The following is a 23,385-nucleotide window of genomic DNA, read 5'->3' on the forward strand; positions in this document are numbered from 1 at the left end:
GTATTTCTTTACTTAGAATTGGGATTCTTTATGAGAGAATTTATAGTTTAATGAAGGAAAGCAGAAAGCCCAGCAGACTAGACTGTGCTAGAATTTGTATGTGATACAGGTGCAGGAGCCATGCAGATTATGAAGTTTGCGTATCACCTAGTTGTACCTGTTACTTATAAGCATTGAAATTCAGGGGGGTCTGGGTGGCTCAGTCAGTTGAGTGTCCGACTTTGGCTCAGGTCATGATCTCACGGTTCATGTTCAAGCCCTGCATCGGGCTCTGTGCTGACAGCACAGGGCCCACTTCGGATTCTCTGTTCCTCTCTCTCTGTACCCCTCCCCTACTCACTCTGTCTCAAAAATGAATAAACATTTTAAAAACATTGAAATTCGTGGTTTAGGTCAGAACTAAGATCGTGACTTTTATGGACACGAAGTGGTGTGGGTGTGTGTCATTTATATACGGTGTACTCAGAAGGTCACGTCTGTCTGTGTAATTTATTTTAGCCACTTCTATAACATTTGTGCTATTTTAACGGAAAATATTTTTATGAGTCTTCTAAGAAGAAGTTTTGCTATCTGAGGAAAAATCCTCACCTACTAAATCGATTTCCACATCTTCCAGATTTTGTCGTCTATTTCTGCTAGTTGTGGCCCATTTGATGTTTAAAATACAACACAGGCTGGCTGCTTTGATATGGGGCTGTACTGGTAAGGCGGCTGGACGGCCCCAGTTGACGGGAATTTCAGATTTGCTTGTGAGAGTAGTGCACCAGCCTTGCTCCCGTGACACTGCCCTAATGACTGGTTAGTAAGGGCACCACGTGGGTGCAGGGCACGACCTAGGGTGTTTTTTTTTTTAATGTTTATTTATTTTAGAGAGAGGGAGGGAAGGAGAGAGAGACAGACAACATGAGCAGGGGAGGGGCAGAGAGAGAGGGGGACACAGGATCTGAAGCAGGCTCCGGGCTCCAAGCTGTCAGCACAGAGCCCAACGCGGGGCTCGAACTCAAGAACCATGAGATCATGACCTGAGCCGAAGTCGGACACTCAGCCAGCTGAGCCAGCCAGGCGCCCCTAGGGTGGTCTTTAATGTGCCTGGGCTGAGAGTACTGTGCTTTCTTTGTGCCTATTTTCACACTTCCTGCCCCCTCTGTGGATGGAGATTGTCCAGCATGTGATGCAATTGTGAGGCTCTTGCTCTCTCGGGAGCCTCCTTGGGCCTGGGCAGGCGGTGCGGTGCGATGCCCAGCTGCCCTGTGGCCACCCCGTGTTGCAGGCACTTCCCTGCCTCGGCCTCCCAGTGGGCTTGCGGGAATCCCTGCTCATGTCCTATGGAAGTCGTGGGTGGCTGGAGGTCTCCTGGGGCCTTGGGACTGGTGGTGGCCGTGCTACCTTTTGCTTGTAGCAGGTGGATGGCCTGCAGTCCCCCAGCACTGGCTCGCTGGCTCTCCCAGGAAGTGCATCTTGTGGTGGCGTCCTGAGAAGTGGCCCCAGTGGTCATGCCACGTAAGGAAATGCAAAGGCGAAGGCTTTGGTTTTTCTCTTGCAGGCAGGGCTGCTGTTTCAGGGTTATGAGCTGGTCTGGGTGTGGAGGCCATGTGAGCCCTGAAGTGGGAGGGCACAACACAAATCCGAGGAGAGAGAGTCGGTAGCAACTAGTGTCTTGTCAGTGGCAGTGGGGAAGTGCTTTGGGGCTAATTTTGTGTTGTGTTTTGTGGAGATGAAGTGAGTTTGCAGCCCTCCTCACCATACTTAACTGTCTCTGTGTCACCCTGGGGAGGTCATGGGAGCAGGGGCAGGTCACAGGGAGGGGAACTGGTGGTGTGGGGTCATGGGGAGGGGAGGTCACAGGGGAGGTGGCTGTTGACCTCCAGGCAGTGTCATTGGAAGGGTGCTGTCCACGTCCACCTGGCCCTGCTGCCCACGGTGGGGATTGAGACAGAAAGAGAGAACCCTTCTGGCAGCTCAATTCAAGATGGTGATAGGCTTGCCGTTGACCAAAACTCTGATGGCCTTCACATTCGTCCTTCTCCCCAGTGCTGGCCATGTGACCTTGGGCAGTGTGCCTTCTTTCTGGCTGTGTACATCTTGTGTGTCAGGGCAGAGGGCTCTCGGCCCGGTAGGCCCACCAGCTCAGAAGTGCTGTGCCGTAGGCATCTTGGGGCCTTTGGAGGTCTGGGCTCTGTGGCTGGGAACCTCGGTCTGTGACTCAGCGGCAGAACTGGTCTCTGACTTCCGGGTTAAGCCTTTAATTCTCCTGAATGCTTGTTTTTGCTTCTTTCAAGTTGATGTACTAGGGCCACTGTGTCATCAGCTGTGGGCGTTTCATCTGCCAGTGCAGTGCTCATGTCCCCTCCCCCGTGCCCCCTGCGGCCTTTGGCAAAGGGACAGGTGGACAGATGGGCGGTTGTCCCTGTGCTGATAGCCAGGCAGCAGAGGGAGGAGGAGCCTTTTTTACCTCTCATTGAGAAGGAGGATTGTTAGTCGGTCATGACAGTATTGTTTTTGGTCACGACAGTGTTTAATTTGCAGACAACAATTACTTAGATTGCTTGAAAAGAAATAGCTTTTTAAAAAAATGTTTCAGGGGCGCCTGGGTGGCTCAGTCGGTTAAGCGGCCGACTTCGGCTCGGGTAGTGATCTCGCGGTCCGTGAGTTCGAGCCCCACGTCGGGCTCTGTGCTGACAGCTCAGAGCCTGGAGCCTGTTTCAGATTCTATGTCTCCCTCTCGCTCTGCCCCTCCCCCGTTCATGCTCTGTCTCTCTCTGTCTCAAAAATAAATAAACGTTAAAAAAAAATTAAAAAAAAATGTTTCATTTATTTTGAGAGAGAGAGTGAGTGGGGGAGGGGCAGGGGGAGAGAAAGAGAGAGAATCCCAAACAGGCTCCGCGATGTCAGCACAGAGCCCAATGTGGGGCTCGAATTCGTGAACCGTGAGGTCATGACCTGAGCTGAAATCAAAAGTCCGACGCTCAACCGACTAAGCCACCCACGTGCCTCCGAAAAGAAATAGTTTTAACACAGAATCTGGGTTCAGGCTGGGTCGGTCTGATTGGGAAGCTAACACCCCGGTGTGGCAGCCCAGAGCTGGGAGATGCCACTGGCTTTGAAGGCCCTGACAGGTGCCTAGGCTCCCTCCTAAGGGTGCAGTCTGTCCACCTCAGGGACCTCCTTCTGCTGTGGCCTTCACACACTTGGGTGGTGCTGTGATAAGCACATCCCTTTGTCCGTGTCACTGTGTCCCTGGGCTCTGACACGAGAGGTGGGTGTGCCCCTGAACCTGGGTGCCAGGATGCGGTGTCGGTGACCTCGGTGGGGGAGCATCTCCCACCTAGGGGCTTCGTGCCCATGACTTCTCCCGTGTGACAGCTTCCCCTGGGTACTGTTGGCATTCTGCTGTGTGAATTTAATAAACCAGGGCTGTGTGGGGACAGTGTGGCTGTTCGGTGGCGTCGCTCCAGGCGCTGCGGCTCAGCTCATCACCTGCTGCTGACAAGGTGACAGCTACTCACGGACAGCCCTGACTCAGCGGAAATGTGCGCCGCGGGCCCCCGGCTGCTCTGTGGAGCAGGGCCACCTCTGGTCCGTCGGGGCTCCTGCTCTTTCCTTCTGGGAGGCTGGCCGCGGGTGCAGCTGTCACATCCCCCGGCGGCCTGCATGAGGCCTTCGAGGACACTCTCGAGGAGCGGGGCATTTGATCTTACAGAAGACATCTGCAAGTATGGGTGTTCAGGGCTGAACACGTTAAAAGGAGTATGCAACTAGAAGGTTGTATTTTCTATTTGAGGATTGTTTCTAAGCAGACATTTCAGTTTTACTTTTAATGCGGCAAGGTGAGCCGAGAGTTAGATTAACTTCTACAAGTGTCATCTAAAACCAGCTGGTTTGCACTGTGGCAGAGGAACCAGTCACCTGTGGAGCTTTCTGAACGTCCAGGTGGCTGCTCCAGACCTGGGACCCTCATTCGGTGGGAGGGCTGGGGTGGCCCAGCCGCTTGTGGAGGGACAGGCAGCTGGGAGTGTCTGGTGAGGCTCTTTCTGCTTCTCAGTGTGGCTGGGGGAGGGGAGGGTCACCCGGACGGAAAATAGCTGCCCACTTTATGTCCATCCCTCCTTGGGACACTTGTTAACGTGGCGACTTAAAGATTTGGGGACTAGATCTGAATTTCTTAAAAAGAATTTTTTTTTTAACGTTTCTTTACTTTTGAGAGGGGCAGAGAGAGAGGGAGACACAGGATCTGAAGCAGGCTCCAGGCTCTGAGCTGTCAGCACAGAGCCCCACGCGGGGCTCGAACCCACGAGCTGTGAGATTGTGACCTGAGCCGAAGTCGGACGCCCAACCACCTGAGCCACCCAGGCGCCCCAGATCTTCTTAATTTCCAGTAGCCCAGGGTCTAGTGGTGAGAGCCAGACTGAGGTCGTATCCATCCCTTTCCTTCTTGTGGCATCTCCCAAGTAAGTATTCAGGGCACTGGCCTTGGTCCAGACCAAGTCCTAGGTCACATTTTCCTTCGGCTGGATGACCTGTAGGCAAGGGAGGGAGAAGGTTTGTCTTCACTGCTGTAGACTCTGTGTTTTCTGTAAGCATAAATTTGGGGAGCTGAGGCGTTGCAGACGTTAGGTGTGTTTTAAAGGGAGGTAAAGAGGTGCCTCTCTGTCGTCCTCAGTTACACGGAAATGTGCAAGGCAGTTAGGCTTGAGCGAAGCATTGGGGAAATCTTTCCAAGAGGAATGGCTTAAGCAGGTTTAGAAAATTGCAGAGGAGAATTTTGGGGGAAGAATGAGAGAGACACTCAAAGCAGTTTTGTACCTACTGTGTGCAAGGTGGTGTGCTTTGATGGTGTGGTGCATCCGTGAGCCAGCAGAAGGGAGCCCTCGCCTGTCACTGCCTGTCACGTGGTCGGGACGCTGCCTGTGGCTCGTCTCTGCTCCACAAAACAATGCACTGCTGCCTGAGCACAGCCGACTCCAGGTCCTGTCTGGAGAGACGGTTGGCAAGGACCCGGGGCAGAGGTGCTTCCTGATGCCCGAGGTGGGGGATGCAGGGTGGAGGAGGGGCAGTAGGTCACTAGGGTCCCCCATCCACCTTTTCACGCCACTGCTCTTTCAGAGGTGCGGCTCTCAAGCCTTTTACTGCTTGACAAAGTGCCGCGTGTGTGTGCATTCGGTGACGACTCACAGGTGAGTTCACTGTCACACTGTCAGGATTCAACCTACAAACGTGTTCCTCATGCAGGGTTTTCACTGTTCCTCACACTGACGGTTTCCCATGAATCTGTTCTTGAACATGAGGCCAGTGCCTCTTACCTGGGCGAGGGGCCTTCCACTGCCGCTGCCCCTCCCCCACCCTTCCAGGGTTCTGGAAGCCATCTGACGTCGTGGGTTCCCTACAGGGGAGGCTCATCCCTTGAGCACCCGCGTGAGATGCTGACACCTCTGCTGGCATCTGTCACCTGACCTGGCACTCAGGAGGCCTCATGCTCTTACAGCAGGTACACTTCACACTCTCTTTTAAGAATTGTGCAAACGCCCAAGTACGGTGAGCGGGGCAGCCCGGCCCTGTGCTTCCGCATTGGCCTCCCCGCTGTGTGTGTGATGTGGCCCATGGCCCTCTTGACTCTTCCTGAGGGGGTCCAGTTAGTGGTTCCTGTTCTGGCCTGACGGAAGTCCCCTTAAGCAAGACTGCAGGCCGTGTGGCGGGTCTTCGGCTCCGGAACCCACTGGTCTTGGCTGGTCGCTACTGGGAAGTTTCGTCCGTTCTTTGCTTATTCCTCAGCTGGTGGTGGTGTGGGGTTCAAGTCCTCCCGTTTCTGGGGCGGTTGGGCTGGTGCAGGGGGAGCAGGGCCTGGTGGAAGAGTATTTCCCTGCTCTCCCGGGAGGCCCTCCCGTCACCGGACTCGTCCCTGTAGTGCTCGTGTTCCCTGCGGCCGGACAGCCAGTACTGTGGAAGTAGTTTCTTTATTCTGAGCCGGCCTCACCACTTGGCCAAGAGGGCCAGCCCGTAGGTTACCCTGTTCATCTGCACGGCGTGCAAGTCTGTCGTGCTGTGCTTTGGCGATGACCACAGCCGGCTGTCAAGGGGGTGAGGCTCGGTGTGGGAGGTGGGAGGAGGGTGTGCGGAGGGAGCCCTGGGGGGCTGGCGCACAGCCTGGGCTGGGAGGAAGGCCACTGCTAGGCCCCAGGGGCTGGTCAGAACGGGAGCCGGAGTCCTCAGTTATGGCAAATTGGGGATGTTAGCGCCTCTCAGCAGGGCGCTCTCAGCTTCTCTGAAGTAGAACATGGCGCCTCAGGCCAGTAGGATGTGGCGTCCTCTTTGGATTTTCAGCCTTTACACTGAACCCTTTTTCTGCCCATGGCCTTTGGACATGTGGGCCTTCAATGTTTAGACTCTAAGCTCTAAATGATGCACGGACATCTCCTCCTCATGACGGCCGCAGCCCCATCAACAGGGCAGTTGTGGACGCTCTTCTCATGGTTGTGGATGTGGCCGTGGTGGTCTTGGGCACCCTCACTTTTGCTCTCAGGTGTTGTGCTGTCTCATGTATTCTTGGCATTTAGAAATCGAAATCCTCAGGTCATCCAGTTGCTTTGTGAGAAATGCTTCCTTGGTAGAGCTCACAGTTCCCTAATTTGGAACTTGTGGAGCTGGGTGTGGTCCCTCCAGGACGGACATGATGGCGCACTGACAGCAGAGTGTGTGGGGAGAGGCCGGGCGTGTGCGCATGCAGGGGCCTGGGATCAGAGAACGGGGCCCCAGGGCTGCAGACAGCTGTGGGATGGTCACCTGTCATTCTCGAGACACCCGAGGATTGGGCTCTTGGGCAGGTGCTGGGTCTAAATGCTAACCAGAGATGTGAAGCCTTAAAAAGATGGCTACAAGTGGGCCCTGAGCAAAGAGGGACCTCTCTTGGTGGGGAGCTAGGAAACCCAGGGTGCCCGCACCGGTGTCGGGGTCCCAGCCACGGTTCTGTTGGACTGGAGGGTCTTGTTGCTTATATGCACACTGGGCCCAGAGTGACATTGTGACTCAGAGATGGTATCCCCTGTATTCACGTTTGTACGTGGATGTGTGCAGGTGTGAAGACTGCAATTGGCACTAACACCTTCTCAACTGCCAGGTTAGTCTTTGATGTATCTTTTTTTCTTTAAATTTTTTTCAACGTTTATTTATTTTTGAGGCAGGGAGACAGAGCATGAACGGGGGAGGGTCAGAGAGAGAGGGAGACACAGAATCTGAAACAGGCTCCAGGCTCTGAGCTGTCAGCACAGAGCCTGACGCGGGGCTCGAACTCACGGACCGCGAGATCATGACCTGAGCCGAAGTCGGCCGCTTAACCGACTGAGCCACCCAGGCACCCCTCTTTGGTGTATCTTAAAGGATCTCTGCATTATAAAGAATAAGGCTTGTTTCTGGTTCTTATTTATTTTACTGTTAATAATCTGAGCGCAGATTCCATATATGTGTTTTTGACTTTAGGTGGTTTAACTCAAAGTTATGGGTATTAAGGCTCTGGAAGGTTCTGCCAGTGGCGGATGTGAGCCACTAACATCCCAGACTGATGTTAGGAGGTGGAGGGCTACCTGGTGAGCCAGACTTCTTGCCATAGTGCGATCTGTCCTCCTAGACCAGTGTCTCCAGGAGGGGCCTGAGCAGCCGTGCTCTACATTCTGGAGCATCAGAGGTGGTTCTCGTCGCCAGAGCCAGGACTGCTGCCTGAGAACCTGTTGGTGGTGTGAAGTTGAAGAATGACACGTGGTATTTGCAGGGAGAGAGGAGTGCAGACAGCCCAGTGAGCATAGAAAGCTGTGCTCCTAAAGGTGATGTTTTTCTGACCCTGAGGTTACAGGGTGTGCAGCGCCCTGCTCTGAAATCGCACCCAATCTGGGGAGAAGGCTGGGCCCACCCGTGTGAGACCTCTGGACCCTACCGGGTTGGATGGCACAGACTCACCCAGCCTGCAACTGGGGACCCCTTCAGCACGCGACACGTCCTTCTAGCGTGAACCTCAGAGGGCAAGTGGGAGGTGGCTGTGGAGGAGGGTGGGGGGGATGGGTGGGGAGGCGCAGCCTGGCACCAGAAGGCCACTGGGCACAGTTCTGCGTACTCTGGGCCCTGGGCACTGAAGCCTCTGTGTGTGTTGGCGGGCAGCCCTGGTCCCCTCTCACAACTCCCTGCCGGGGGAAGTGGCCAGGCTGTGCCACTGGTGGGGCCCGACTGGTGGGAACTCTCAGGGTCAGTGTGCAGAAGCAAAGAGGGGCTTTTGCTTATGTTCTGTCTGAATGTCTTGGTGTATTTCAGTTGAGGTTTTTAAAAAGAAAAACAAGGGATTATTTCTTAAAATAGGAAAAAGACATTTAGGTTATTTTACAGTACAGTCCTTAAAAAGTGACATTTGAAAATTCTTTTTTAAAAAAAAGCACTCTTCTGGGGCGCCTGGGGGGCTCAGTCAGTTAAGCATCCAACTCAGGTCATGGTCTCACGGTTCGTGGGTTCGAGCCCTGTGTCGGGCTGTGTGCTGACAGCCCGGAGCCTGGAGCCTGTTTTGGATTCTGTGTCTCCCTCTCTCTCAGCCCCTCCCCTACTCGTGCTTTCAAAAAAAAAAATAAACACTAAAAAAATTAAAAAAACAAAACAAAACTACTCTTCTGATGTCTTCAGTTAAGTCTAGAAAGTTTGTATTTTCAACGTCACGATGGTAAAATCTAGGCCACGTTGAGCCCGGGGTTACTTGAGGAGTTCTTTGGAAGCAGGCAGATGTTCATGACAGTCTAGGCAGGTGTTCCCATGGAGGATGCACCCTCTTGCCCTGCCTCATGGGAACCACCGCAGTAATCCAAGTGGCATTTACTCTGCAGCCACTTTGTCAAGCCTCCTGGCAACCAGGGGATCACAGGGGGAAGAAAGAGGTGCACAGGTGATGAGGGGCCCATGGTCCTAAAAGAGGTCAGGGATCCAGTCTTCATGGTGTTTTCTCGGTCATGGCCATACCTCCCTAGTGCCTGCCTCTACCCCAAGGGCTAGAAGTCAGCACTGTTGGTATTTGGGCTCCTAGGGGCCCTGAGCAAGCTGTGGTCCCTCAGTGTGATGCTTGTGGTCCAGTCACGGACTCACTAGGGGCTGTCACTCTGTGTCTTGTGGCGGATGCAGTGTCCTGACCTCCCGTTAGGTGGAGAAGGGCCTGGCGCAGAGAGTCCCGATCATCATCAGGATTGGAGTCACAGTACGGTGTTTGGCTGGGCTTCCAAGTGTTCTCCTGTGGTGACGGCATATTTTGGATGGCAGCGTGTTGTCTCCGTTGTGGTTCAACCTTCCATTCCCATCAGCAGGGGTTTATTTCTATTGTTACAAACAGTGGTTGCACCAGCGCAGGTGCTCAGGACACCTTGGGGACACCTTCCAGGAGGCACCAAGTGGGGGGCGGCCCCCACTACTTGGTCACATCCTGAGTCCACATGAAGGGCTTTGCACACAGAGTGGTGCCTGCGTCATGTCCTCAGGGACAAAGGCCCCGCAGCCGACTTGCCAGTTCAAGGGTCAGCCTGTAGACGCTCTGCCTGTGACCCCCACCCGCTGTGTCAGTACGTGTGTTGGGATTCCTGTTGGTCATTGGGTGTGCTCACCGTGTTTTCTGCTGAGTTGGGGTGTTCCTAGTTTTGGGTGTGTGTGGGCTCTCCCCGTGTAAGTGCCATCGCAGCACACTCACTCACGTTTGCTACTTGCTTTGGTGTGTTGGTGTGCTGAGGTCACGACACTTCACGACATCCTCCGTCACTCCCTTCGGATTTCTTGCACCGTTGGAAATTGGTTCCCCGGCCTGGGAGTAGGCCACATTTGCTGGCCTTTTCTTTCAGCCGTTTTACGGTTTCATCTTAGAAACATTTTGAGCTCTCTCACCCTTTGGGTTTCTTTGGTGACTTGTATTGGTTGGTGGGTCCTGTGTGTCGTGGGCGTGTCTTGAGGAACACAGGTCCACACGTGAAGAGCGTGGCTCCCTTTCGTGGCTCCCCATTCTTGCCTCCGCCCTCTCACCCCATGGTTCCCTTCCAGCTTGAACTTAGGCTAAAACACATGCCTGGGCCTGCCCCCTTGCTGCTGCCTTGTTGGGGCTCTCGTGATTTGTGGTGGACGGGCACCGAGGCCTTTCTGCTGGAAGGCGCCGTGCTGCTCTCAAGTCCCCTCAATTCTGTGCGTGAAATTCTGGTGTCGCCGTGCGTGGGCATTTCATACGTTCCCCCAGACATGTTTGGTGTTCCGGTGCCTCCCTGAGCCCGGCTGCCGCGTCGCGGGCAGACCTGCCGTGCCGCCGCCACCCCTGGAGCCGCCAGATGCCGCACTTCCATAGCGTGTCGGCTCGGCGGTGTCGCCCACAGGGAGCCCTCCGTCTGCCTCGTGTGAGGTTGGCTTTCTTAGCAGGATTTCCTGAGGTGCATCAGGTGTGGCGAGTATTGCCGGTCTGTTCCTTTCCCCTGGTGCGTGGTAGTCCTCGGCAGGCCGTGCCCGGTGGTGAAACATTCACCTGCTGAAGGACACGAGCGTGGTTTCCGGGGTTGGTATCGTGAGCAAGGTGCCGTGCGCATCTGTGTGCAGGGAAGTCTTCACGTCTCGGATAAATGCTGAAGAGTGCGCTCGCTGGGTCATGGAGTACATCCACCTCTTGCAGTTTATTTATTTTTGTGATTATTGGAATATAGTTGACATACAGTGTTACATTATGCAACTTGGTTCTGATGGAGCAGATAAAGAAGCATTCAGGGAGTTGAGAGAGTATTTTGTTTTAATGTTTTCAGATTTTCAGACAAGTCATTACCCCCACTTTCTGAGGAACGATTCTGCAGGTGGTTTGGATGGTTTGGGGACAGTACAGACCTGGGCTGTCAGTGTCCTGGAGAGCAGCCCCGATACTGCCCCACCCCCACCCCAGATTCTTTATTACCTGCCACCTAGATTTAATCTGAATCTCTGGCTGTTTGATATGGTAAGTGGTTTTCACTGACTTACTGTCCCTGTTCTCAGGGGAAGCCGCTGAATGATGCGGTGGGTGAGCCCAGCTCTGCGAGTCGGGCAGGTGGTGTGGCGGGAGCTGCCCTCGACACCAAGGGGCCATGTCCAGTGGAAGGGTAGATGCCACTTGTCCTTTGCCTCAGTCTTGCTTTGTAGTCACATTAGGTGTTTCAGGAGTCCTTGCCCCCAGGTATGACCGTGGGCTCCTTCCCTCTCTCCTGCGATGCATTTCTCTTGTGGCTGATGTGTGTTGTAGTGGTGGCCACCCAGCCTGGACTGTGAACTTGCAGAGGTAGAAACATTAGTCCAAAAAATAAACCGTGATACAACCAGTGCAGAAGCTACCTCTTTTGGTAGTCACGAATTATTCTGATTTAAAGAACACGTATGGTGGGAACTCATATGCACCTTGGCTCTCGGCCACGGCACCGAGGGCAGTGGTAGGCGGGGTCTTGTCCATAGGGAAGGCGCTTGGGAGGGTTTTAAGGGCCTTCATGGCTGTGCGACTTCTCCGTGGAAAGGGAGTCCACTGGGGCAGGGGACAGTGGGTCCAGGTGCTGCACGGGCCAGAGGCCCACCCCAGCAGCTCGGGATGATATAGGTCTCCCAGTGTTGGTGGGGTCCCTCATCCTCTAAGGGAAGGCCAGCACAGAAGCCTGTACTTCTCCTCTGTCTGGAGTGGCCACTGCTGCTGCAGGCCAGCTAAGGGCCTTTGGGACACTTTTCAAAATGTCCTATGGGAACTGGAAACCAAAATGTCTATAGAACTAGATATTCTGTCCATCATTTCCTCTTGCCCCCTAGCAAATTCAACACTGTTTTTTTTTTTTTTTTCCCCCTGAGCAAGTTGGGCCACATTTTTGAGGGAGGTATGATGGCTATTTGTACTGGTGACTGAAATGGCAGCTCTGTGGTGGTGGCCACACCCGCTCCTGGGAAGCCAGTGCTGTCCCTGGGTCTGAGTGTGGCTCCACGTGCAGCCCTGTTGTGTGCTCTGGGGCATCCTGGGTGACTCCGCCCCTGCGTCCCTGGAGGTGCAGCCCCACACCACCGGGCCGGGGGCGGGGAGGGGGTGTGTTGTCCCAGTGCCTCCTGGAGACTCCATCCATACCGTGAATGCCTTCAGTGACAACTTTGTTCTTTAAATTAGAATAATTCGTGACTTACCAAAAGACGTAGCTTCTGTGCTGGCTGTATCACGGTTTCTTTTATGGACTAACTGTTTCTACCTCTGCAAAGAATGCCCGGGTCCCTCCCGCCCCTGGGTGCGCACCTCGCAAGCTGGGTGGCGGAGCTGTGGCACTCTGGGGGTTAAGTCATTTCTCTCACCTGGAGGCTGCTTTGTCCTTAGGCACTTGGCGTTAGACAAATGACATGCTGTCTAGAGAGAAGGGTATTTAAATTACATTTCTGGACTCTGGGTTGCCAAAAGGAAGCCCTCTGGGGAATCTTATATATTTGACATGCATTTGCAGTGTGTAATTGGAACCATGAGAAAGGTTTTTGTTCAAAGCTGGTGAAGAGTTTCCTTATTTTAAACCTGTTGAATCTGGAAAGAGTCGTTAGTTTTTGAACTGTTTCTCTGATAATGACTTCTTATACAGGTTTGGGGTTAACAGCTGTTTCTACTCCATAGGTACTACCCCCCACCCCAGGCTTTGTGGTTGTTCCCGGTGGCCTGCACGGCTGCTGTGTCTCGTCCTCCAGGCCCTCCTACAGCAGAGGCTGGAGAGGGCCAGGCCTGGTGGCCGCGGTGGTCCCGCCAGCCCCTTTCCCCCTCAGGTTGCTGTCAACATGGCATGAATCAGAGCTGACAGGCCCGAGTTTCAGTTTTCTTGTTAAATCCACCGTGTCCCTTTTCCTCCTCTGAGCTGCTTTACTTTCTGTAAGTCAGATTCCCTTGTGGCGCCCGTGAGGGGAGCGTCCCCACTGTCTTCTCTGGGACCCTGTCCAGTAGTGAGGCCTGTGTCGGTCCAAGCAGCCACTTCTTCACCTGCCCTGGAGGGTCAGCTGCTGATGTCTGTTGCCGGTGTCAGTGGAGGGGTCATCAGAGGCCTCCGAGGAAAATGACAGGTTCAAGACGTCGAGGGCATTTGTGCCAAGGACTGGGGTGGAGCTTGGCCAGGCGGCCATGTGGGTGGGTGTGGCTGGTGGGCGGCGTGGGCCTCTCCTTCTCTGACCTGTTTCTGTGGGAGGACGAAGACTAGCGCCTGCCCGTTGTCAGACCCAGCACATGGGCACGCGTGGGTGCTGGGGATAAAGTCAGGGTGTGTGTCCGGGGGTCACCATGGCCCGTGTTCCCCACTGGTCTGGTATCCTTGTCCTGAAGGGCTCAGCCTGCAGGCTAGTGCTCAGAGGCTGACCTTTTTCCACTCCTGGAGACAGTGGGCCACATGGACAAAGGTTGGACCCACTAGGCTGTCAATTTGCCCAACAATAAATGTTGGTCAAACTGTGGCAAGGTCTGTGTGTGAGTGGTGGTGGAGGTCCGTTAGTGGAATACAAACCAGCAATTTGTGTGTCCTTTTCCTCATGGCTGACTGACTTCACTGGCCAACAAAGCAACGCTTTGGAAAACCGTCTCCCTCTTGGGAACAGACCACTGGGTTCCCTGACCCGGAGTCAGGTTCTGCGGGTATGATGGGAGTGACCTCAAGGGCGCGTAGGCCTGGGGTGGGGGCTGTGTACATATGGAAGCAGGCTTCTCACCGGTTGCACTGAGCATTCTCAGTGTGGTTGGTGGTGGGTGTGATGCCTACCTGAAGCCGACATCCGCAGCACGGGCCGCTGTCACTCATGGTTGTCTGTCTTGAAATTGATTTTGTCCAGTGGACCGATAAATTGGGACTCAGCAGTTAGCATCCAGATTCCCCTCAGGCTATAGAATTGCTGAACGGTCTTACCCAGAGCTGTCTGGGCAGCTGAGTTACAGTAACGGTCTTAGGGGCCCTGGCGTAGCAGTGATACTGTGTTTATAGGATGCTTTCCTCCTAAAGGTGCCACAGCCTATTAGTTGTGACATCCATTGGGCTGCGAATGGGCTGTCCTGTGAGTGTGGAAAGTGAATATGAACGACACTGGAAGATGAGGAGGAGTTCCAGGTGGTGTGGAATTTCCAGTAGAACTGCTGATGACCAGTCTGAAGCATTGCAGAGGTGGTTTAGTTCAAGTTCAGACAAAAAGTAAAAAATCACTAAGATTTAACCCCTTCATGTACAGCGGCTATGATGGCGCCTTCTCGCTTGCTGTGGCATTTGTATCTGCCCTGTGAGTCTTACTGGAGGTCTCGTTAGACATTCATGAGGACTGATAGGTGTTCTTCCGGAAAATGGAGCTTAGTTTCTGGTGTGCTGGATGACGAAGGCAGACCGTTGTCACCTTCAGAGGCTCCCGCCCAGCGAAGTTTGCCTGGCATGGAGAAGGCTCCAGGGCCGCTGCAGCACTGTGGTGTGGCCTGGAGAGATGCAACGTGTGGGGGTGCTGGGGCCTCTCGAGAGGGAACCCCAGGAGCCACTTGGGTGGGAGTCGTCGGACAGACCCGCCCTGAGAGCCAGGGGCGGTGCGGCAGTGACGGAGGGGCTGGGCGAGAAGAAGCTGGGGTGAGGGGTGGCAGTGGTGGGGAGAGCAGGCCTTAGCTCGATGGGGAGGCAAGGGTGGGTGACCCTGGGGTGACCACCGTGCTGTGAACTGTGCCCCAGAAAATGGTGTGTGTGGCCACAGGCCCAGTTTCAGATGCTGTGGCATGTGGGGCATGTCCCAGGAAGGGCGTCCTGCTGCTGCTCAGTTGAGGAAACGAGAACTCGGCAAGAGGGTGGGCTCCAAGGTTTGGGGTCCTTGGCATGCACAGAGGAGGGGAGGCCCGTCCCAGCTGCGGTTTCCTCCGTGTGCTGGGCGTGGGTGCCCCGGAACACCCTGTGCTCCATGGGACGGTGGGTGGAGGCGCCTTGCTTGGCCCCATCCTGGGAGGAAATGTGTGACCTAGAGCACCGTGTCTTTGAGCTTTCTGTGTTTTGATAACTTATTTTGGAGTCTGCTTACGTAACTTTAAGTAAATTTATCTTAACATTTTACAATCTGATTAAAAATAATCATATGTATATAAAAATTGTACAAAGGGCCACCTGGGTGGCTCAGTCGGTTAAGCGTCCGACTTTGGCTCAGGTCATGATCTCGTGGTCCGTGAGTTCGAGCCCTGCGTCGGGCTCTGTGCTGTCAGTTCAGAGCCTGGAGCCTGCTACGGATTCTGTGTCTCCCTCTCTCTCTGACCCTCCCCCGTTCATGCTCTGTCTCTCTGTCTCAAAAATAAATAAAAACGTTAAACAAAATTTTTTTTAAAAATTGTACACAATCAAATCTACTTTTTGTTGCTATTTATATGGAATCAAAGTCCTTAGATGCAAAAAGGCAGAGGGGAGATTTGTGTTTGATATTCACAGTCCTTCTGTTGTTTCTTTTGATTTTTTTTTTTTTTTTTGCCCAAGGCTATTTCTAGGTATGTTTTCCTGGAAGATAATTTCTAGGATGATAGTTGCACATTTGGGTAATTGCTGCTTCATTTTTCTTGAATCCTACCTGGAATGTCTTCTCAGACCGCGTGCATGTAACGGTGCTCGTCTGGCTAAACAGACTGGAGGGTGTGAAGTGCACGGTGAGGTGCTAGTGACGGGCGCTCGTGTCCCGGGGCGTCCCTGGCACACGGTGGGGGCTGAGGCTGGCCCCTCTTGTCCTGCCTTCTGGTCACTCGGTGTGCTGGCTTTTAGCTTTGTTCTTTGTTGTGTCAGTGGTTGGTCGTCGTTGTCGTCCTGGTCGGCCGTTCCTGTTTTGGGCAAACGCGTGGTGCTTGTCTGCGGCAGACACCTGCCCGGTGTGGGAAGCTGCCGTGTCCGCGCCGTGCAGCCGGGGGTGTCAGGCTGCTGGAGCGCGGGAGGCCCTGGCCGCGGGCGCGCTCCCCACGGCAACCTGCAGCTGATGCGTCCCTCGAGGGTGTGGGCCGTGGCCTCTGGCCTTCCCCTGCCCATCCTACGGCGTCAGGCGTCAGGTACTGCGAAGCAGTTCTGCCCGAGCGCCACCAGTGCTGGGGGCGGGGACACATGGTCACTCCGTCTTCTCTGAGAACAGATGTTCACTTGTTTCCACTTTTCATACTTTCTAAACACCAGGGTGAGCTGTCCGCGTGCTTTATGGCAGCATCGTTGTTGGTTTTAGATTAGTAAATTGGGACTTTCGGAGTATCTTTCGAAAATCTCATTTATAGCGACTTCTAAAAAAACTTATATCGTCTGAATTGCAAATTAAACATTTTTTTAGTTTTTTTCTATCATATTTTCCCGTTAGTTTAAGAGTTTTGTTTTTGTTTTTGTTTTTTTAGTAGGGGGCACGAGAGTAGGGAGAGGGCAGAGGGAGGGAGAGAGAAGAGAATCCCAAGCAGGCTCCACGTTCAGTGTAGAGCCTGACGTGGGGCTCCATCCCACGACCCCGGGATCATGACCTGAGCTGAAATCAAGAAGCAGATGCTTAACCCACTGAGCCACCTAGGTGCCCCTAAGAGGCTTATAAAAAACTAGTTCATTTATAACATTAATCAGATTCTCATATTTTTTAAAGCCCTGTACGTGACTATAACACATGGTACTTTATTTTCTGTTTAAATAGTTTACGTGTCTTAATAAGTGAACTCTTCCCCAAGTACTTGAAATACATGAATCTGGTAAATTTAACAGATAAATATGCTAAAATTTTAGCTCCTTTAAACATTCTAAGACTCTTACCATGTATCTTAAAATTCTCTCATATTTTACATCAAAAATCACATGAGCAGTATTATTAAATTACTCATTTTCAAATGGAACCAGAAGGATAATCTGTTATGTACTTCAGATTACTTTGTACAGTGCAGATATTTTAGATAATTAAACGTATGTTGGTTATCCCTAAAATTAACACAGAAGTAACCCTGGGCTTGGTTTCCTTTGTCATCCTGGTTCTTGATTCTGAAACTGAGCGGCTTAAGGCTCCCTGCGCCCCAGGTTCTCCTCCCCAGGGTGGGATGTCGGGCGCTACCTTCTGGACCGAAGGTGAGGCGGTCTCCTGTCCGTGGTCCCTGTGGCCAGCAGACCCCAGGCATCTCCATGCCTTCCGGTACCCACTTTCCTCTCTTCCTGTCATTTGGGGGCAGCTTTTTAAAAAACGTGTCCACCGACTTCTATTTTCCTTCTAAACACGTGCTTTCTGACCAGGTGGCTTTAGGTTGGGCTGGGGAGCCGGCAGGCGTGCTGCTGCCGAAAAGCCGTGCGTGCCGCCCCCTGGCCCCGTGCTCACAGTCTTTGTTTCCTGTGCCCAGTTGTTCCCGTGATCCTGAAGGCGCTGACCTATGAGGAGAAGCGGGGCTCCTGCAGTGTAGGTACCAACGTCAGGGACGCCGCCTGCTACGTGTGCTGGGCCTTCGCACGTGCCTATGAGCCCCGGGAGCTGCAGCCCTTTGTGGCCGCCATCTCCAGGTAAAGTCCGCAGCGGGGTCGGATGCGCCCTGAGGTTGTCCCCGGGATCACGTCCTCCCGACAGCAGTGTGCATGGGAAGCAGCTGACGTGGCCCCTTTCCCACAAGAAATAGGTATTAATGAGCAGATAATATGACTTTAAGGGTGGTCTGTAGAAAAGAAACAGCTAGAGTGGAATTCCTTTTTTGTGGGTAAACAGTTCAAGCCGGAAGTGTTTAGGAGGAATGTTCTAGAGACTTTGGCCTCTGGCTAGCAGACTTAGATGAAGGGGATCGGTGTGAAAGAAGTGCAGGTGGGGAGCACGTGAGTCGGTCAAGCGGTTTGTCTGTCTGAGTGTCTGTGCTGTGAGAAATTGTCACCTTGGCCAGAGTTCCTGGAAATGCTCAGGAGAGCTGGAGAAGGAAGCTGCTTTTGTGGAGGAGGCTGTGTTTTGTACCGCCTTAAGTTGCTAGTTCTTACGGACTTGCGCTTGAAATTCACCTGAGGCAACACTTACCAGCATCGTCAGTACCTTTGAAACGAAAATTGACACTCTTCAGGACAGGTTTGTGAGGTAGAAAAATAGATTTCTCTGGTTTCCTAGTGAAAGAATGGAGGCCAGCAGGCTCGTGGCCCCACCAGAACGCTCCCTGGACTGTGGCACCTCCGGGCTATTGGCCCTCTGACTTGGCCGTGAGAGCCCAGCCGAGCCCACCCTGCCCCCACCCTGCCCCCACCCCCACCCCCTCCGCCCCTCCAACCAGGCCATCTGGACACCTGTGACGTCATGCCCCACTTTTAGGCTCTGATATTTTGTTGCTTGGGAAAAGTGCAAAACAAGTGTTGTTCCCAATAGAGTGAGTTTTTAATTTAATTTTTGTACTCGGATTTGTTACTCTGTGTTTTGGACTGAAATCAGGTCCTTTCATTTGAAGAATGTCTGGTCTCTACTTCTTGTGGCTTAAGTGGCCAGGGGAGGGCCTCTGAGCTCGGTGGCGGCCTCAGTGTTAGGCATGCACAAAATCCCTACCTGACAGCTTTTACTAGCAAACAGATTTCAGGATGGTGCTCAGGTCACAGGTCGTGGCAGCTGCCTCGACCTGGGGAGGTGGGGGTGGGGGGCGTGCTACCCCCAAGGTCTGTGCGCGAGACCCTTCGGGGTCCTGGAGGCCAGGTCCTCCTCCTCAGGTGTCCCTGGGCACCCGTGGGAGCTGCCAGTCCACTCGGCACGCAGCATGCTCAGAGGGCAGCCGGGGCCTCGGCTCCTGTGGCTCCTCTGTGTGGGAGCAGAGGGTTTGGGGACTGGAGTGTCCCTCCCATCTTACTCGTGTCCCATGTCCCCAGGATTTGAGGGCTGAGAGAGGGGCCTCAGGCCTGTTTACCACCGGAGACGCATGGCTGAGGCCTCTATCACTCAATCTTGACTCTCACATCAAAGCAAAGCCTCCAGAGGAACCTGAGGATTGTGATCCTGGCTCAAGGAGATAAAGTGTTTCCGAGGAAGTCATAAAGAGGCCTGGCTCTCCCTAGCCGTGTCCACTTGGGGAGGTGTGGGGCGGAGCCAGAGGGCAGTGGTCTGGCGGGATGCTGTCCTGCAGAGGAGCTGGCCCAGGGGGCAGAAGAAGGCAGCGTGTGCCACGTCCCTCACTCGTCCATGGCGCTGGCTGCTGGCTACCCTCGGGAGCAACGAGGGCCAGGCTGCCCCAGGGAGACTGCCAGATCCTGGGCCCTACCTGCGGCCCTTTCCCCCCCTCGCTGCCTCTGCACTTGCCCTCCACTGTGCTGTAAACCGGCTTGAGGGAAGTCCCTGCCTGCTTTCTTGTCCTGCCTCTCAACTCTTTGGAAGTTGCTTCTGTAACTAGAGAACGAAGGCAGAAAACGTGCTTACTGTTGACGTCAGTCACAGGACGATGCCGTGAGGTGTGGGTAGGGGCTATGGTTCTTCCCGTTCCATCGAGGATGAGCAAGGGACAGTGCTCAGGACACTCAGCCAGAGTCTCCCAGCAGACAGGGCACGAGGGCACGGCCTGCCTCTGTGCTGAGAAGCCCGGACAGCCTGCTGTGCAGCAGACGCGACACGCGGCGCTTCAGGGGAATCCGGCTCTTCACACGGTCGTTCCCATTTCACAGTGCAAATGACCCCAACACACTTGCTTTTCAGTTTGACATTTGTCTGACAGCCTCAAGCTTCACAGGAATCTGTGCCCCTCCTTTCTCCAGGGACCCTCTTTGGTCCAGCCTGATAGGAGAAGTGGGGCCCAAGGATGAAAGGTCGCCAGAGGAAATGGGATCGGAGTGAGACTTCGCTCACCTGGACAGCAGGAGCCCTGCGTGTGCAGAGCCGCACAGAAGGGAGAGCGGCCATCATTCACACTGTTCTGTACTTTGAGGACAGCTTCTTTCGGCACCTCAGGGTCGCAACCCTAATGTCCCCACTGATGTGTGCGGGCCCAGGGTTCCTCCCCAGAGCTCTGGGCTTTCAGGAGGGAGGGTTTTAGGGAGGGAGGCTCTGGGCTTTCTGCATTTTCAGAGCTTACTGTCACACCCCGATCTCAGTGGTGACTATCAAAGTGAAGCATCAATGAATGGAGAGACTTGCTGGTAAATGTTAAGCCTGGCCTTAGCATGACATGGGTGTGGAAGTCGGGGGTTGGCTTGAGTGTGTGGGTCCCAGGCGTAAGCAGGTCATAGGCCCTTGGACCTTTGGACCAGCCTGCACAATAACCGGTAAGCTCCCTTCTCTGGAGCGTGCTTCCTGCACAACGTGGGGCTGAGTTTTTGGAGGCCGAGGGGCACCAGCACATCTTACTGCCGGGTCACCACCATTATCCAGAGAAGCAAAGACAGACTTGGGGCCCAGGGAGCTGGCTCTGTACTTTGAGAGGATCCTGACTTCTTGACTCACTTCTTGGTGTGTGGCCCTTGGCAAGAGGTCTTCCAAGGGACCGGCGACCACCGGGTTAGTCCGCCTGGGTTGGACTGCCCTCGGAGTGAGCATGCCTTTGCAGACTGCTTATGGCAGAGAGGGTGGGGCTGAGCCCGCTCCTTGGGGGTCTCAGGGAGTCTTTCAGGGCCCTACCGTGTTTCTGGAACGCACAGGGAGGGTGTGGAGGTGGGCGTTCAGAACACTGACCTTTCTGAGCCAGGACTCATTTTGAGCAACTCGCTGAGCATGAGGGAGCAGAGAGCATTGACTATGGGGGACGCCAGCGTCCTTCCGCGGAGACCCCCTGGGTTCCAGTGGGTCCTTCGATCTCAGGGAGATTGGCTTTCCAGACTCCTGGGCATGCCCGAGTGATTGCTGGGATCACAGCACAGAGACCAGTAGCCGGCAGGGGCGTCTGGAGACTCCTGGTTCATTGCCTTCCTAATTTCACCTAACTTACCCAGGAGTTTCTGTGAAAAAGGCCCGTCTTGTCCCCTCTCCCTGTGCCCATCCCAGGATTGGATCAGCCAGTGCCCTTTGGAGCCACGCCCGGCAGGCTCTCGGGCCAGTTTAGCAGGTTCTGAGGGAGCCTGTGCCCCAGCTCTTCCCGTCCATCTGGACTGTGGGCATCCGGGGGCGGGAGGGCGGGTGGGAGGTGAGTCATGGTGCCGGGGAGCCTGGCGGACGCTGCCCGCGCGCGCCTCCCTGCCCCAGGAGTATCGGTTGGGGTGTGGCCTTCGAGATCTGCCTCCGTTGGTTTGTAATAAGTGACCACATTTTAATTGTCAGCCTTTAAACCCATTAATCCTGGCTCATGATAAAACCATGATATCTTTAATTGTACTTTCACAAACTCTCCAGTGGATCCTGCAAAAGTAGGTAGTTGAGATCAGAACGAAATTCTGGAAATGAAATAGAAATATCTGATGAAAGGAACCGGGGTGGGAGTAACAGCAAGGAGGCAGGCCTGGGCTCGGTGCAGGTGCCCAGGGGGGTGTCACTCTGTGGCCTCACCTCCTCAGTTGGCCACGAGAGGTGGGGCTCAGCTCCGGGGTTAGCTGCTCACCTTCCTGCAGGAACATGGTTCTTTCCCTCCTGGTGAGTATACATGGACCTTCTTTGTCTTAGAAATGTCAGAGAAAGGAGGTTTTTAGGTAGATTCAATCACATTTTGAAATCGTGTCGGTCTGTTTTAAAAACTCATCTTCTTCCCTCCCTCCTTCCTGTATTTTGGGAGAGAGCGAGCAAGCACAAGCGATGGAGGGACAGAGAGAGAGGGAGAGAGAATCCCAAGCAGGCTCCACAGTGTGAGTGTAGAGCCTGACTTGGGGCTCAATCCTATGACCCTGGGACATTGACCTGAGCCTAAATCAAGAGTTAGATGCTCAACTAACTGAGCCACCTGGGTGCCCCTAAAAACCTGTAAATCGTAAGCATTATATATAATAATTATTTTGTGGAAAAGTAAGTAGGCCTTCCTGAAAAGCCACACATAATTTAGGAACAATGAAACACAAAGTTAAAATCGTCCCAAGTGGTTGTGCGTGCTCCACACCAGTAATCAGAAGCTAATTTGCAAGAAGAAGAAAAAAGGAGCCGGCTGTTGCCAGCATGTGCGTTGGTTGTCACCTTCCAGTGATTTCCTCACCTGAAACTCTTTTGAAAGCCAAGCCCCTGTTGACATCAGCGCCGTAGGGCCCTCCCTCACCAGCGCAGCCCACTCAGCCTGCGGAGCAAGCCCGGCCAGCAGCGTGCAGCGTGGGCAGTGCCTGGGGATCGAGAGTCCCAGATCTCTTCCTCGAGGGCAAGATTGTCCTGAAAAATCAGGAAATGGCAAGCATTGCTCAAAGCTACGTCTTGTTCTCACTCAGCGTTTCTTAATGGCAGACTTCCAGAGGGAAGATAAACCTTTTGTTTTTCAAGAAAAGTTAAATGGCGGTTCGTGACCAGGGTGCCCTTACCTGTCCACCCGGTAAACACTCTGCCTGGCTCTGGCTCTGCTGGGACACGAAAGTGCTTTAAAAGTTTCTTGTGTTTTACCATAGTATTAACTGGTGTGAGCTTTGGTTCTCACGACTTAGAGAAGGAAGGTTCGGCCATGGGCAGGTCCTGTGTTTTACTCAGAAAGTGTTGTGATTTGCGCTTTTTAGACAGTGTGGATGGATAATGAGTTATTAGCCTGGTAGCTACCTGAAAAGTTCCTTTACTTCTGTTTTGCTATAAAATATTGTACAGGCTAACAGAAATTGAGTTTGGGGTGAGATCTGCCCTTTGCTGTTCCTCCTGAAAACCAGGTGCCTGGAGCTTGGGGCAGGTGGAGGCGTGCAGCTTCCCCCTGGCGCGGACAAGAAAGAAAGTCCCTTTCTGTTTAACATAGACCATTTCTCTGTGTTGGGAAATCCTGGTGAAGTATCACTCAGGCTTCTGCAGCGATAGCAAACGGGAAGACACCAGAGACGCGTTCCAGCCCGACTGAGGCCTGGCAGGCAGTGTGCGGGGCTAGCCTGGGGCCATGCTTCATGTCCCCTTGCTGAGTGTGGAACGAAAGCTGGTGACTCACGCACTGGGCTCTGGCCCGCTGTGGAGAGGGGCCCTCAGGAGAGCACAAGGACCCCGGGCCTGCGGGAGCTTCCACATTTATATTTGGCTAATATTCCCGGACCTGTGTTTGTTTGAAACATGCTGGTATTTCTAGATAAGTCAGTTTTGTTCTGAAAGTGTGAAATTAGAGTAGTTTAAAAGATTTAATCAGATCAAAAAAATATTCGGGGCTTCTGGGTGGCTCAGTTCACGAGGAAATCACTGGAGTTTGAGCCCTGCGTCGGTTCTGTGCTGACAGCTTAGAGTCTGGAGCCTGTTTGGGAGTCTGTCTCCCTCTGTCTCTGCCCCTCCCCCACTCATGTTCGGTCTGTCTCTCTCAAAAATAAATAAGTAAACATTAAAAAAAAGAACACCCAGCAATTGCACTACTAGGCATTTGTCCACTGG

At 53.7% G+C, this 23,385-nt stretch overlaps 1 protein-coding gene across 3 annotated transcripts in view; it reads left to right on the top strand.

The window, feature by feature from the left end:
* Positions 1-23,385, top strand: part of TBCD (tubulin folding cofactor D) — a 159,695-nt gene that overhangs the window by 73,617 nt on the left and 62,693 nt on the right. For all 3 annotated transcript variants that reach the window (XM_047094079.1, XM_047094080.1, XM_047094081.1), the window contains exon 14: positions 17,336-17,492. In XM_047094079.1, coding sequence (XP_046950035.1) covers positions 17,336-17,492 — 157 coding nt within the window. The remainder of the gene's footprint in view (positions 1-17,335; positions 17,493-23,385) is intronic.

This window comes from Lynx rufus, unplaced genomic scaffold (genome assembly GCF_022079265.1).
Source record: "Lynx rufus isolate CCGP_SWC_20201006 ecotype Redwood Valley unplaced genomic scaffold, mLynRuf1.p SCAF_37, whole genome shotgun sequence".
NCBI classification, from domain to species: domain Eukaryota; kingdom Metazoa; phylum Chordata; class Mammalia; order Carnivora; family Felidae; genus Lynx; species Lynx rufus.